This window comes from Spodoptera frugiperda, chromosome 10 (genome assembly GCF_023101765.2).
Source record: "Spodoptera frugiperda isolate SF20-4 chromosome 10, AGI-APGP_CSIRO_Sfru_2.0, whole genome shotgun sequence".
NCBI classification, from domain to species: Eukaryota; Metazoa; Arthropoda; class Insecta; order Lepidoptera; family Noctuidae; genus Spodoptera; species Spodoptera frugiperda.
This window is the reverse complement of record NC_064221.1, coordinates 8,249,798-8,265,430: the sequence shown is the minus strand read 5'-3', so window position 1 is coordinate 8,265,430 and position 15,633 is coordinate 8,249,798. Positions and strand designations below refer to the sequence as shown.

General features: G+C 36.1%; 2 protein-coding genes across 2 annotated transcripts; one reads left to right on the top strand and one right to left on the bottom strand.

The window, feature by feature from the left end:
• Positions 1–2,029: 2,029 nt before the first annotated feature.
• LOC118277329 (coiled-coil-helix-coiled-coil-helix domain-containing protein 7) lies at positions 2,030–3,340 on the bottom strand. The gene is made up of 3 exons (XM_050696554.1): positions 3,143–3,340; positions 2,973–3,071; positions 2,030–2,707 (listed from the first exon to the last, which is right to left on the bottom strand). The coding sequence occupies exons 1-3, from the start codon at positions 3,191–3,193 to the stop codon at positions 2,591–2,593; spliced, it is 267 nt and encodes an 88-aa protein (XP_050552511.1). The 5' UTR covers positions 3,194–3,340; the 3' UTR covers positions 2,030–2,590.
• Positions 3,341–3,875: 535 nt separating this feature from the next.
• Positions 3,876–14,479, top strand: LOC118277328 (partitioning defective protein 6). Its single transcript, XM_050696552.1, has 7 exons — positions 3,876–4,098; positions 5,687–5,912; positions 11,938–12,065; positions 12,519–12,616; positions 13,148–13,316; positions 13,893–14,029; positions 14,348–14,479. The coding sequence occupies exons 1-7, from the start codon at positions 4,039–4,041 to the stop codon at positions 14,460–14,462; spliced, it is 933 nt and encodes a 310-aa protein (XP_050552509.1). The 5' UTR covers positions 3,876–4,038; the 3' UTR covers positions 14,463–14,479.
• Positions 14,480–15,633: the final 1,154 nt, after the last annotated feature.

Genomic DNA, 15,633 nt, shown 5'->3' with positions numbered 1-15,633 from the left:
TAGCAGAGGCTAGAGTTATTTAAGTGTATGCTTTTAATAAAACTCAGTAATATTTAATGGGATCAATCAAGAGCTTTTTTTGTTGATCGACTCGTATGTGATGGGAAGAAAGCCTATAACGTGTTGGTGCTGGCCACCGATTATATTACAAGGAATACCTAGAATCACTACTTATAGCAAAATCACTTTTAATACAAAGTCTATTATAAAAGCATAAGATCGAAAACCTATGATATATAATATGTATAAACGGATTGGGGTGTCTAGACTTGCTGGGAATCACCAAATTGGTGACACCAATTCAAAAAAATATGTGGTACTGTAAAATTGTGATTAAAATGTAAATGAATGGTTGTGTTCGTTTTGCACAGATGCAGCACTAGAAGTCCAATACTTGGTGATGTATAACAGGGTTTATTACAACAGCATAAGATCGAAAATGTATGAAATAACTTCACGACTTCATATTCAATCTGTACCCTTAGTATGAGTTTGCTTTACGTTTTTAACGAGAGCGCGTTCGGCGCTGTGATTGGTTGGTTTATTCGCGCCGGCCAATCAGAGCACCGAACACGCTCTCGTTTCGATTACTTTAAACGTAAAGCAAACTTGTACTAAGGCTACTGAGCATTTTGAAAAGAGTTTTGACATTTTGGGGTTTTGACTTGCTGGCAATTACCAATTTTAAAAAAAGGATGTAGTTATGTGGTTCTGTAAAATTGTGATTAAAATGTAAATGAATGGTTGTGTTCGTTTTGCACAGATGCACGCAGTTAGGCATTCTTAGTAATCTGTAGACTAGTCTGGACATTCGTTTTGGCTGTTATTGACTCAGATTAGATGATACAATACTTAACAATGCATTTAAATATCTATGCCACTACCATAACGTCGAAATTCGACTGACGATGCAAAAAAATGAATTTATTTTAATGTTATTATGATTATGAAATAAGTTCTCCATTTTATTACTACTCTGTGTTCAATATGGAGATCGCGAAAAGCCTTTAATGGATCTATGGCATAATAAAAATATCATTTAATTAAAAATATTTGTGGAATCATCTAAACTGAATCAAAATAGCCATCAAACATAAATTGTGAAACATGTTCTTTCCCTAATGCCTTGTTACGAATGTACCCAGATGTCTAGAACAGTGTATTGTAAGTTAAATAGGTAATACTTACTCATGGAACTATTTTACGAGGTAACTCGACCAGTTTCGGGCTCCGACGGGGCCCATAATCATAAATCTTGAAACTAATCGAGTAAGTTCCCGTCAAATAGTGAAGTGAAGAAGTCGTATTGCCTAATTGTCATTAACATAGGTAATATGTCTCACGATAGTTTAATATTATACAAAAGTACATTGTATTTGTAGCTAGCTAGTGGCTTTTTACACAATGACACAGTCATCGCTTCTCCACTGTCGTGTGTCACAATAAAATATTTAGATGATTTCTTTGTTTTATTTGCCTTTTGAAAACCATTACTGAAATAAATAATAAAAAAAGTTATACCTTTTACCCATAATGGTAAGCACAAACACCAAAACAGAAATAACAGAACACCTGTCGACCTAAGTACCTATAGTAGGTATAAGATCCTTGCATATATTTGTCACATTAATACTTTTTGTCACCTCAATAACTCTTACAAGAGTACCTATCAGGTACTAAAATAAATTCACTCGCGCTATTTATTTGTAATCACACCAATGATACCAGGGGCGACGTTTTCTCCAAATCACGCATCTCAAAACCCTTTGAAAATGAAGACCTTTTAATGGGTGTAATCTGATTTCTATAGCAACCCTCTATAATCTCTTTGTATAGAAATCAATTGCAGTTTCTGTCTCGCCAAAACTCGGGAATGGCTGGACTGATAAGGTTAATTTTAGTCTTGAATTATTTGTGGAAATCTAAGGAAGATTTAAGAGGTGAAAAAGAAAAATTATGTTTGAGGCGACACAAAGTTTGCCGGGCCAGCTAGTACATACTAACAAAATAAAAAAGTAAAAAAAAACAATTTTGCCATATATGTAGTATTTATTGAAAATAAATATATTACTCTGTTATTACACCATGTTTAGGTTAAATAGTATTACCAGCAACAAATAAAAGCAAAATTCCTTCTTGCCACCAGGGAACACGTCAATTAAAATAAAGAAACAATAAAAAGATATAAACCCTATTTCTATTAGTATTGTTGAACGATTCAGAGTCATCATTTTACTGTTATATTTTATTGTTCAAAGGGGAAGGAAAGTTCCCAAGTCCGAGAAAGATTAATATTAAACTTTAGGGGTTGATAAAGTTAAAGGGAAGTGATTGTCTATGGCTGATAAAAGTACAAGTATTCTCTATGGAGCATCTGCAATTTCCCGCCAAACGCAGTCATGACTTTTTTTAAAAAGTGATGAGACATTGTGGGCAGTTCTGTTTTGTGTCCTGGTTTGAAACTTATCTGAGATAATTATTTGTATAACATAGTGTAGAAATCTGTTGTCAATATTCCCTGATCTTTTCCCATTATAGTCATTGCAATCTTTATATAGTTTGTTCTAAATCTATTGTTTTAGATACTAGTCTAGTTTAATTGGCTTTTAATATATTGAAAATATTCTTCCTTTATTTTGGGCCTGTCTTCCACTTCCGGCATGTATGGGTATAATCCTTTAGCTTTCCTATCCTGGTATACCTTGCCCTAAAACAAAGAAAAAACCTTAATGACATACATACTTTTTGGTTATTCAGCCTTTGTATTGATTATGGATAAAACATTCAGTACCTAAGAATGCGATACTGGACTCTACAGATTTAAATTTTAATTGATTTTCATACTTACAGAAACTATTATTGATTTTGCAGCAAAGCAAACAGATAACAAGAATGACAATAATAATTTTATTCTATGGAATTTATCTAAAATTAAAAAAATAACATAACCTCAACTTGTTTTCATCTCTTACCCAGAACTTTTTACATGTATTGTAGTTATCAAAATAATCTTCGCATTTGGATTGGTCATAGTTGTTCTTGTTTAAGCATTGATAAGACATTTCTTGCTCCTAGAAACATAGTAAAGTTATATAATATAATACTTTCTGAAACAAATAAAATTAGTCAAAATGTATAAAACCTTAAGACAAGGATTTAACCGTTCAGCTTGTGTATTTTTTAGTTTCGTCATCTTGGTGAATGAGGGACAACGTTCCTTTTTTTCTTTAGATTTTTACGATTGTTTAACGTTTTTTTATGTAATATTTAATGATTATTTAATTGTTTACATGTCGATCGTCGAAGATTATCAGCCAATTTTTTGACAGTTGACAGTTTGTTTGACACATCAAAATTGACAAAAATGTCTTTTTTATTTGTGAATAGGGAAATCAGCCTATTTAAATCTATCTTTGTAGTTCTATTATTTTGCTTACCAACACTTTCCTTTGCAATTCGTAAAATCATAATTCAAATATTTTACATCTTTATTTTCCTTCATTTTTTGTTTGTACTGGAAGTATGAAATTTTGATTCTCGTATCGGCATGCAATAAAACATTTTTGAACGGTTTGGAGATCAAAATAAATAAACTTGCTATTGGCAATTTAACTTCTAATTATACATGTAATGATTTATAATATTACTGAATTTATTTTGCACTGTCAGTTTTTTTATTATCGTCTGAAGTTTTTTTTTTGCTGCGTGTAAAGTATTTAAACCGACAGATTTTTGTCGTAGATAGTGTTTCAGTTACACTTTTTGTATATTCTAGCCAATCAAAATACGCTGTTTGTAAAAAATTATTTTATTGCTCTCTTGTCATTGGTCCAAATGTTGACATGTATTACTAATGCATGAAATATGTAGAATTTGAGAACAAACTCACTGAAATTACGACGCGAGTGGAATGGACACCGTCATATCAATAATTTAATAAAACTTTTGATATTTTACAATGTTATGTTTAAAATTAAGTGCCTAAATGTTTTGAGAATAGTTTTATAGTGTTAGTGCTTTATATTAAATGCTTTAGAGATGTCGAAGAACAAAATAGCGGCTCGTGTTGACAGTCAAACTGTGGAAGTCAAAACTAAAGTAAGTGGGAAGGAATTTCTAATTTCTTGACCATACTTGAAAAGTCACGCAAACTTTCTCAAGTATTACGAAATCTTAGGATAGTCTAGGTTATTTTGAGATAAAATTTGACTATATTTGTTGTATGAATTTTGTATAAAATGGGTATACATCACCATGTTAAGACTTCTTGTAAAAAAAATACTCGTCCGAGAATTTGCTATCTAAAAGGAAGCACGAGCTCGGAAATTATTAGAATTCCACTGAAATAATTGTTTCCTTCGTATTATTGTGAAGTTCAAACAGTAAATACTTAATTATAATAGATCTTATAACGAAAAATGAGACCTTCAAGAATGTAATAGGTGTGTTCATAAAAAAAAACATGTTTTGTGCAATTTTAGCTCATTGTAGTGTCTTGGGAACTAGGTCTCTTGGAGATAAAAGATGAAAATGCATAAGAATTTAGTTCATTATCCGTTAATTATTAAATAATGGCTTTTTATTACTCTATAATAAAATTACTACCATCTTATTAGATTAAGTTTGTGAGCCATTGTTTTTATTGTATGTATTTTCCTCCTTTATTGTTTGTCCCAGTAAACTTACGACTATTTCAGTACATAACAGGGTCAGTGAATAATGTTCCACATAAAAGCTTATATTTCAACCAATCCGTAAACAGACACTTTTGAATTGTCCGCCAGTCAGTTTGTCAATGAAAATAACTGCTTATCTTAATAATGTAGACTAGTAAGAGGAAGAACAAGCAAAATAGGTTTAATTAACATCTATTCTATGGTTTTATAAAAGCAAACTAATGTCAATGGATTAACTCATGGTAAGAGGAGTTAACTACTTGTTGCCAAAATAACTATAAATAACAGCTATAGTCAGAGTCATTTAATGATAACTTGACCTGTTGTGTACCAGAACGTAGACATACCCAAGACACAATATATTTTCTATGTTTGTGTTATATACCGGCAAATGAAAGGTTAACCCAGTCCTTAGCAATAGTTTTTGATACAAACTTGTTAATATGGAATAGTTTAAGTAATCATTAAATGACTCTGAATATGGCAGCAAGAGTGAGAAAGATAATTTCTATGAAAATTGAAAATAAAACTGAAACTCATATTCCTATTCGATTAAATCAGCTGTTCAGCAAATAGTGACAGATTTTATAGCTCAACTGACAGGATGCTAGCTTGTTTTTGTGTACAATCTGTTTGATAAGATCTGATCATTATCTTTATATGATAATGTAGACAGACATGCACATTTTCAATGAAGCGCTGATTTTCTCCAGTTTGTTATGAATCACATGTTACACAGGATTTATCATGCGCTTACTGCATGGTTGGTGCAGTGGCTGGACAACTGACTACCACCATGTGTAGCAGAAATTAGTTACTTCATTATTGGCCAACTGACAATTCTATTTTGATTCTTAAGTGCTTGTCAATAAAGATTAATTGAAATAAATTACTTTAACCTTGTTACTGTGACCCAGTTGTACTGAAAAGTTTACGCTCAGCAGTCACTCTTGAATTGACTCACAAATACGTCAATTTTATTATTTTGTAAATATTCTGTTTTTTTCCAGTTTGATGCAGAATTCAGAAGATTCTCGCTCAATCGTACTGAGAAGCTCAAGTATGAAGACTTCAAGGCTTTGATAGAAAAGCTGCACAGGCTCCATGATGTGGCCTTCCTCATATCCTACACGGATCCTAGAGACGGAGACCTGCTGCCCATCAACAATGATGATAACCTGGCTAGAGCGCTGCTCACCGCCCGACCGCTGCTCAGGGTCATTATACAGAGGAAAGGTAGGTTTTACTTTAAGAATATTTTTTTTACTTATAACTATTATGGTTGAATGTTGTATGTGGATCTGCACTTCGGAGCAAACAAATGGAGCCATATTTTCATTATTAGGCCTTTGCCCTGTAGTGGGACAATCATGGATAAAATCAAAATGAAATCAAAACAACTTATAGTATAGTTGAAGGTTTTCATTTCTTGATAAATATTTTCTAATACAAGTAAGTATTTTATTAATTTGAAAAGTTACTCATTTTGCCAATTTTTCAGTGAAAATTATTTCCGTGAAAATGGTGTCTTGATTTTATCAATAACAGTGATAGGAATCTGTACATCTGTAAATTAACTTATTAAACATAACAAGTTAAAAATCCATGACACTCATACCCCACACAAATGACTCACACAATCAAAACTTTAATGAATAAAACCTCTACACCATGACCTCCATAGGCAACACCCATTGTAACTGATAAAGATACTTAATTAGCATAGAATGTGACACTATAATCAAACATGTAGCCTCTATAACAAGGTGCTAAGGTTCATAATTGATTAGCTATGTGGTTACATCTTTTAGTACCTGATAGCATTGTGTACTTATTTACTTTTGTTATGTGTTCATGCTTGAATTAGGTTGGTGAGTTATGCTTCAAACAAATTTGAATTTCGTGCGATAAGCAGCTGTCTAATATTAAGAAAGAAAACTGTGGAATGAGCCGTCGTCGGCGGTATTTCCAAACCGATATGATGTCCAAACCTTCATAAAAAGATAGCTTTCCTTTTTAAAAGCCCGGCAACGAACTTGTGTCTCCTCTCGTGTTGTTGGGTGTCCATGGGTGGCGCTGATCGCTTACCATCAGATAATCCGTCCACTCGATTGTCCCCCAAAATGTTGATAACTAGGTTAAGTTTGACTGCATTCTTGGTGGAACGCTTACAAGCCAAGGTCAAGCAAATCTAGCGGGTTTACCGGGGCTCCGGCTCGAAAAGCAGGAGTAGGAACGGGGTGGTTTTTAGTCAGTAAGGGTCTGACACTCCCTCTCGCCTTGCCCAAGGCGGGAGAAGTAATTGGATGACTTTCCCCCCTTAAAAAAAGGTCAAGCAAATAATTGAATGGTTTTCGATATTTGTGTCTGACGTAACATAACATACAGAGATAAAAGGGATGATGTTATATTAAATTTATTTGTAAAAGTAATCATTGACTTACTTAGCTCTTGATCACAATACCTTGAATAACTTTAAACATTAAAATAAATAGATAAAATTTTTCAATGCAATATTGCATGTCTGAAAATTATGATAAACTGTCGAAATGCGTGTCTAAACCGATAATTAAAAGATTTGGTAGAAACTAATTAAAGTATTATAAAGAAAAAACCGAGCGCACACTGACCGCATTCCTGAAGAAATAAACGAAATACTGCAATTATGAGGTCAGGTTTTCTTTGTTCCAAGTTGTTTGTTAAACCACCTACTACATTACCGTGTGGGGACGGTAGAGTAGAAGAAATAAAAATACAATAAAATTAGCAAACTCTGCGAACTCCGTTTCGCCACCAATGACTTTCCTTGTTTTCCTGCATTTCTCTTGAATTTTTCCTCAATTTTCTTTGTATAAACCACACGGAGCCCGAGACATTTCCAACGTATACAAAACCGTGCAAAACAGTTCTTGCGTTCTGGAGTTATAGCGTCAGGAAGGAAAACCCGACTTATTTTTATATTATAGATAACAAAGTATATTTCAGCATCTTATAAATCTGCTATAATTTATCTTAACTCTGTAGATGCGTTTGGCTTCCACCAATCATATTCATTGGTAGACATAGCTTAGCACTGGTGGAAACGGACTTGGCTAAGCTATGTTTTTTTATATGGAAAGATGCGTGCTATGGATGGTTTCCCTACTATCGATACATCACATACTCGAACTGCGCATCTTCCTCGTGCAGCTTTTTCGCCTTGCAGCGGCACATCTTCACAGCACATTTTACTCGCACCTCTACATAGCTTAGTTTCAGTATGAACAGTCACATAGTTTCACAGCTTAGCTATTACATCCTTGCAGCATAGCTACATAGCACATCTCTGGTGGAAAAGCACCCTAAAAGGCGTGATGTATAAAAACAGCTTATTTTCTTATTGACAACCTTTGACTAACCGTTTAAACTGGATTAGGTAAACAAATGCTTAGGCTTTGGTGATCAGACATCGAGTCGCGATACTTCCGTGTGTGAGCCCTTGTATGGCTTCCTAGGAAACCTAATGGGGCATACATGGTGAATGACTATTATACCCATTATTTATGTATGTAAACAAACCTTCTTCTAATAGTAATAAAGTAAAGTAACTATAAGTTAAATTGAACAAAACGGTTCCATTGGGCCGCATAGCTCGCCCTCACAGTATAGCTGTGGAATAAGCTGACCTTCAAACCTTCAAGAAAAGAGCGTTTTCCTTTTTAAAAGGCATTAAACGCACCTGTGACTCCTTTAGTGTAGCGGGTGTCCATGGGCGGCGTTGATCGCTTACTATCAGCGGGTCGTCCATAGGCGGCATTAATCGCTTACCATCAGGTGACCAGACTGCTAGTTTGCCCCCTTAATCCATAAAAAAACATGCTGACATGAGATGGAGATAGAGTTGAGTGTGCAAAATGTGAGGACCGCATTCGGTGTAGTTTTAAACTCAGAAAAGTTATCAGATAATGACAATAAATTAAAGAAAGTAATTTTAATTGCAAATCTCGTAACACGTTGCATAGATATTAAAGTTTATATAGAAAGATGAGCATAGCCAACGTCGCGTGACGCCCCACTGGTCCGCGCTAATTGTGAACCGCACCTCGTTACTTTTCACACTTTGTGTACAATTAGTGTTATTCTATTTATATCTTTCATACGCCATTTTGATTATAGTGCACTTTGAAGTGTGTAAATAATTATTATCTGTATCTGTATACTAGCTAAAATCAGTACCAGATCCGGAGCTCCGGACTTGCGGGTTTACCGGAGCTTCGGCTCGAAAAGCAGGAGTAGGAACAGGGTGGTTTTTAGTCAGTAAGAGTCTGACACTCCCTTTTGCCTCGCCCAAGGCGGAAGAAGTCATTGGATGATGATTACCACCGTACTCAGAGTCATGTAACCCGTCGTTTGCCGAAACGCAGATCCACGCAATGTATTTTCTATTGTTGTCTTATATACGGCATACAAGAGGTTATTTAACCTGGTGGTACTTAACCTTGTCCTCAGCAATTGTTTTATTATACAAAATCGTTTAAGGAATAGTTTAATTACTCATTTAATGTCTCTGAGTACGATAGTCGATCATGCTTTTTCATCTCTACTTTTTCCCAGTCATGTAATATTTTCTTATGTTTTTTTTTCCTGTGATAAAAGGCATATAGTATTTTTATTCCGTATTTTATATAAAGGCGAGTATTTGCTTTATCTATTTTATTCATTGACCCCGAGACCGAGACAATAACTGAGAAAAAAAACACATTCATTCATTCGTTTATTCATAAATAACAATGAAAATATGAATCATAATCATTTTACGAGTGGTTTAAGTACACACAGATTTTGCAAACTGACTCATTCCACTTCAATTATAACGAAATATTTGACTCTGTTCCGTCCACAAACCTGTTTGCTTCCGGCTGCTACTCGTACAAAGCATTCGCATTGTCCCATAGCCAACAACAATTGTTCACCAGCACCTCAACCTACCCCAATTTGTCCACAACCTTCAATACATTTTCAACCTTACCATCTTGTTAATAAAGTCGAATATATTGTGGTGTAGCTTCATGTGCGACGGTGTACATATACGCCCCATGACCATGACACCGTATCACGGAAGGAAGAACTGGTTTAAGTCACAAAAGGTAGCGTTTTAGGGGATTTTTTTACAGTAAAATTGTAAAGGAATTCTTGACAGGATTGATAGTTTTCCCATAAATGTCATCTTTTTGGTAGGTAGTCCTTTTTTTTTGTTGTGTTTGATATTTGACAGCTGTTTTGATCTTTTCGCCCTTAGTAGATACTGCTCTTAACTTCACAGCATAAACTGTCAATCAGTATAAATGTAAATGCTATTTTAGAATTTATGTAACTGATGGGAATTGGAATAAAAATAAAATCTAAGGATGAACAAGAGTTTAACTCCCCTTTTTCATCAGGCAACTACAAACTATTTATCGTTCTATTCAGACCCCAATTTTGATGTTCAAAGTCTAAAAAACTCGTACTAAAGGTTCTGATTGGCCAGCTCCATTGTACCAACCAATCAAACGCGGTCTCGTTTCGATTTCGTTCTACATAAATTACCGTAAAACAAACACGTACTAAGCCCTCTAATCCGGAGATTGATAATGACACTTCTATCTAAGTAGACTCTAGTTCTATCTTAGTAATCACCTAAGATTATTAGTCATTATGACTTTTAAATATACTTTTCCAGTAACATAAACATTATAATAAACCGCTGTTCTCTCTAAACTTGTGGCACCAGTATTCACGCGCGCACTGATGCATTGCAGTACGGATTTGTGGCAATGATCCCATTAGAATAAATGCAGCTTACATTGTAAGGGCATCCAGTATCGATTATGTAGATACTTGCTTGTTTCTCTATTCATAAAAAGTCATTTCCAATGACTAGTTCTCATCATTGCTGGCCAAAGCCTCTTCTTACATGGATAAGGCTTGAGCTTGCTCAATGCGGGTTGGCAATTTCAAACTTATAATTAGAAATTATAAGTAACTAGCAAATCCGGCGAACTCCGTTTCGCCACCAATTTTCCTTGCTTTTCTACTTTTCTCTTGAATTTTTCCTGAATTTTTTTTGCTATAAACCACACGGAGCCCTTTAACCTTTCCAACGAATGCAAAACCGTGGAAATCGGTTCTTGCGTTCTGGAGTTATAGCGTCAGGAAAGAAATCCCGACTTATTTTTATATTATAGATAAGCTCAGGTTTCCTCACGATGTTTTCCTTCACCGTTTGTCAGTGGTGTCTAAATAATCTTAGAAAGTATATTATAACTCGGAAAAAGTCACATTGGTACTTGTCGTTGGTAGGTTTCGAACCAACACCCTCATGTATGAGGAAAGGGCGTCTTTAACACCACGACATACTTATCGGCTTGTCGGACATACTCGTAATAAACAAAATTTTACTCATCTGACCTATTTAATGTCGTAGTACCTACCTTTGTTCCTAAATTAGTTTCATGACAATAGTTATTCTATGAGTAATAGACACTGACTGTAGTACGCTACCATTGAAATATAACTTGTTATAGTATAAGCCGGTAAGTGCCATTGAAATGTGCTGTTGTCATACTCTGTGACCCTAGTACTTCGTATTAGGAAACTTGCGCGCATACCGACAGACAAAGTTCCTATCGTGGGATATAAGTTACCTTTGTCACCTTACTATGCGTGAGTAAGGTTGCTTTTCTACATGTTTAAGTGTAAAGATCATTAATATGAGTTGAGAAATAATAATTCTACTCCATTGATCATCACATCTGTCACAAATGATACTACAGCATCATACTCTTACGAGGTGTCGTTCTATTACCTAGCTAACTGCTAGGTATAGCAGTAACGACTTTCCTAAAGATGGTTGACGCGGTGGCTGCTACGCAACGTGTCGCGGGTTCATATTTCGCATGAATATTTTAAGTGATCCACAAATTCTTGATCTGGGTGTCACGTGTATGAAAATGGCATGAAATGATATGTTTGTTAACGCATCCACGATACAGGAAAGAATCCTAGAGTAGGGAAACTTATTTTTAAGAAAAAATAAAACCATATCCAACCGTTTTACTAGTTCACTTAATTCTTTGACTGCCAATAGAAAACTGTTGAAGGCAAATCCTCCGCTAACGTCGGTCACCGGTGACCACCACGGCGTTCAATGTGTTAAACAAGGTTCTCTATCTACCAGATTTCAACGTTTAACAATTTCATTCAACATTTAATTAATTTTATTATTTTATCCTATTTCCAGGGGACAGTTTGGAAGAACTGAACGGGTATGGCACGATGCGGCCACGGAACATAATCTCCTCGATACTGAGCGGCACGCCGGCCAAGAACAAGGGCCTCGCTATATCCAACCCACACGATTTTAGAATGGTGAGTGACAGTTGTTATTATTTTACTTGTGATGCTAGAATTTTAGGAAGCAATTATTTGACTGAGTTAACAAGTCTATTTATTATACACATCACATCACACCCAGACCTGTTTTTCCGGGTCTAGGTGTGACATACACACATGACGCACAGATCCGAAACAAAAATTTGTGGATCATACAGAGTTGCTCCGTGCGGGAATAGAACCTTCTACACGTTGCGTTGTACAATGAAAACAGCCAGTGGTAGCTAAACTATGTTCATCTTTGACTCCTGAAATGACTCCTCACTTGGCAGATTGGTTGTAGTCGAGTCTATTGCCATACACTGAACATAAAGATATTTAAAAAAAAAAAACGACAACCCCTTGTCTGCCTGACCCCGGTACAACTAGCGTGCGATCTCGTCTGTTGGTAGCAATAATTGATTAACATAATATTCTGTTCGATTCCAGGTATCTGCAATTATCGACGTAGACATAGTTCCCGAGACGTGCAGGCGAGTCAAACTCCTCAAGCATGGGTCAGATCGACCGCTAGGATTCTTTATCAGGTATGATGATGTTTAGTATATGTATTTGTGTTTCTACTTCACTACATGACTGACAGACAGACAGACATTTTGTTTTCTTTAATTGTAATATTTGCTTTGACGTTCAATAGTGCCTTCCCGGCCTACTTGAAATAAATAATTTTGACTTTGATTAATGGAACTGATGTACACGGTATTAATCAATAAATAAATAAATAAATGTAACAATAGATATCTAGGGATAGATATTGGCCCCGCCAAGTCGTCTGATATAGGAGCTTGAAATAATCAAATTTTTAGCTGTGCAACAAAATTGCATAACACATTAACCCTTTAACCGCCGCTACTAAAACTTTAACTGCGGCGGGTGTATATAAGCAACTTAATATTTTATAGTTGCTTATATACAACTGCGGCGGTTAAAGGGTTAATTTATTTATTTAAGACTGTTGAAGGCAAATCCTCCGCTATCGTGACCCATATATTGCCCCCATGACGTTGCACCGTAATTTTTAAATAAATGAAAATTAATATAACTCTTTCCACTTCCAGGGACGGCACATCAGTCCGGGTGACTCCAAACGGCGTGGAGCGTTCCCCGGGTATCTTCATATCGCGGCTGGTGCCCGGCGGGCTGGCCGAGTCCACCGGCCTGTTGGGCGTCAACGATGAAGTGCTGGAAGTCAACGGCATCGATGTATCGAATAAGACGCTAGATCAGGTATGTAGCTTGAAGTTTGATTACTTACTTACTACTTTATATACACTGGTATGTCCTTTTCTGGTGGATAAAAAATCGTCAAATGACGATTGACGATTCTCCCGCCTTGGGTGACGTGTGGAGCGTTGGGCTGTAAAGTACGTCAGCGGTTTTGATTTAGCCTTTCATGTCAAAAGTCGCGGGTCCGCCATAATGTGTAATCCTCATTTTCAGGGGAGTCACAAACGGAAAACCCTAGTAAACTATGTAGGGTGACTGCGCGGGCGCCTTGTTGCTAACAGCTGGTCATGCGAAAGCACGCCCGTGCGAAATTTTGTTGTTTTGTTATTGTGATAAAAATAAAACTTGTGAAGATACAAAAAAAGTTTCTTTGGGAAAGTTGTTTGTAATCATGAGTACAATCCCGAATTTAAATATACTTCACTAATTACCAGTCAACCTATATAGTCATTTTGATGCTCATATTCAATGCTTATGCTCAATATGCTCATATAATGTACTGGGTGTACTACTAAAGGTGTATGTGAATATGAGTGACCATTTGAAAGTCAAGTAACGACTATAAACTCGCTACAGGTGACAGACATGATGGTAGCGAACTCGTCGAACCTGATCATCACGGTGCGGCCCGCCAACCAGCGCGCCGGGCCGCCGCCGCCCGCCGAGACCGTCTCGCGACACTCGCAGCCTTCCAGCGAACCTGATGAGGACAGGTAACAATGCCACTGTTTTTTTTTTTTTCATATGGGACAAGCCCGCCTCAACCTCCCAAAACCGCTGCAACTCCTGTTAGCCAGGACATGTCATCCACATCATATTATGTCCTAGGGACGTGAATGACTGTCTTGATTCCCGCAACGAAATAAATCAGAAGCTATATTAGAGGAAAAGAAAATTAATAAAACGAAATAAAAACCTCTGCATTACCCAGTCAATTTGAGTTCACAGTGCAGTTAATTTATATTACGCAACTGCATCTAATTGAAAGCAAAATAATTTAACTCACTAATTACAACGTTGTTTATCCACAGATTCGATCAAGACGAACAAGACGAGATAGTGGACCTAACAGCCGTCACACTAGAGGAGTCCGACCCAGCCCCGTTCGTCACGTCCAAAGACGACGGGCAAGTGCTACACCTCTAGTACATACTAGAGCGGTACCGCCTCGCGAAGGAACGATACAGTTGATACAGTGTATATTATGGTGCGAAATTTTTATAGTGAGAGTGTGGTCAAGTGGTGTAGTGAGATGGTGGCAAAAAGTGGCTAAATGTGAGTTGGTGGTCAAAAAGTATGAGTTGATGGCAAGTATTTTTTTTTGTATTGATGGTAGAGTTGGATTTTGTTGAATGGGAATGTCGATTGATAGTGCAGTACCGCTGTTAAATATCGATAAAATTATGAATAAAATTTTGAATAGTAAATTAAATTGTTTAAAATAAAATACGTAATAGTTAAGTGACGTTGCTGAATAATAAGAAAAATATAACAAAAATTCGCTACAATTAGCATAAATAATATCAAATAAATATCTGAACACACTGCATATTAATCGATAAATACAAATAACAGTACATTCTCTCACCACATCACAAAGACCACATATTTAAAAGCTCGAACTCTTAGTATATACTAAACATTCCATTATATGCCTTATATATACTGCAATAAGTGTCAAAATAGCTAAATTAGCGTCACAATAGTTTAGGATGCAATACTTAGGGACAAACTGACAAACAAGTATATGGTTTATGCAAGAAATATGTCATTATTATATAACTATATCCCGCAGCAAATGTTGGCCAGATTATGACTCAGTTACATATAACAGGGTTTGCTGTAATCTCCACACTTGGCAAACAGATTGGAGATAGCAGTTTACAAGGGTTTATCAAGGAGTGCCGCTGCCTGAGGACTCAGGACGAGTTTGTTAAATGAGATCGAAATGAGACCGCGTTCGGCACTCAGATTGGTTGATTCATTGCAGCTGGCTAATCAGAGGTCTTAGTCCGAGGAGCTGGCCAATCAATACCCTTAGTACGACTTTACATTACGTTGAACGAAAACGAGACGAGAGCGCGTTCGGCCATCTCATTGGTTGGCTCATTCGCGTCGACCAATCACAGCGCCCAACGTGCTCTCATTTCGTTGTCGTTCAAAGTAGTTAATGCGGTCTTGTTAAACGTCTTATGGTCTTCTTTGGGTCTCCAAAGCCTTATGGTCATTGTTTAATGTGTAGCTCTGATGTAGTGAAAATAAATAATTGCATATTTGTTGCATAAACATCAAAATACACAGTAACTACTAGCAATAC

Bases quoted from the DNA above. Each gene is read 5' to 3' on its own strand.
- LOC118277328 (XM_050696552.1), top strand. From the start codon at position 4,039: ATGTCGAAGAACAAAATAGCGGCTCGTGTTGACAGTCAAACTGTGGAA. The intron at 12,066-12,518 runs GTGAGTGACAGT...GTTCGATTCCAG, and splicing joins ACCCACACGATTTTAGAATG to GTATCTGCAATTATCGACGT. The intron at 13,317-13,892 runs GTATGTAGCTTG...AACTCGCTACAG, and splicing joins CGAATAAGACGCTAGATCAG to GTGACAGACATGATGGTAGC.
- LOC118277329 (XM_050696554.1), bottom strand. From the start codon at position 3,193: ATGACGAAACTAAAAAATACACAAGCTGAACGGTTAAATCCTTGTCTT. The intron at 3,072-3,142 runs GTTTTATACATT...CTATGTTTCTAG, and splicing joins GGTTAAATCCTTGTCTTAAG to GAGCAAGAAATGTCTTATCA. The intron at 2,708-2,972 runs GTAAGAGATGAA...TCTTTGTTTTAG, and splicing joins ATACATGTAAAAAGTTCTGG to GGCAAGGTATACCAGGATAG.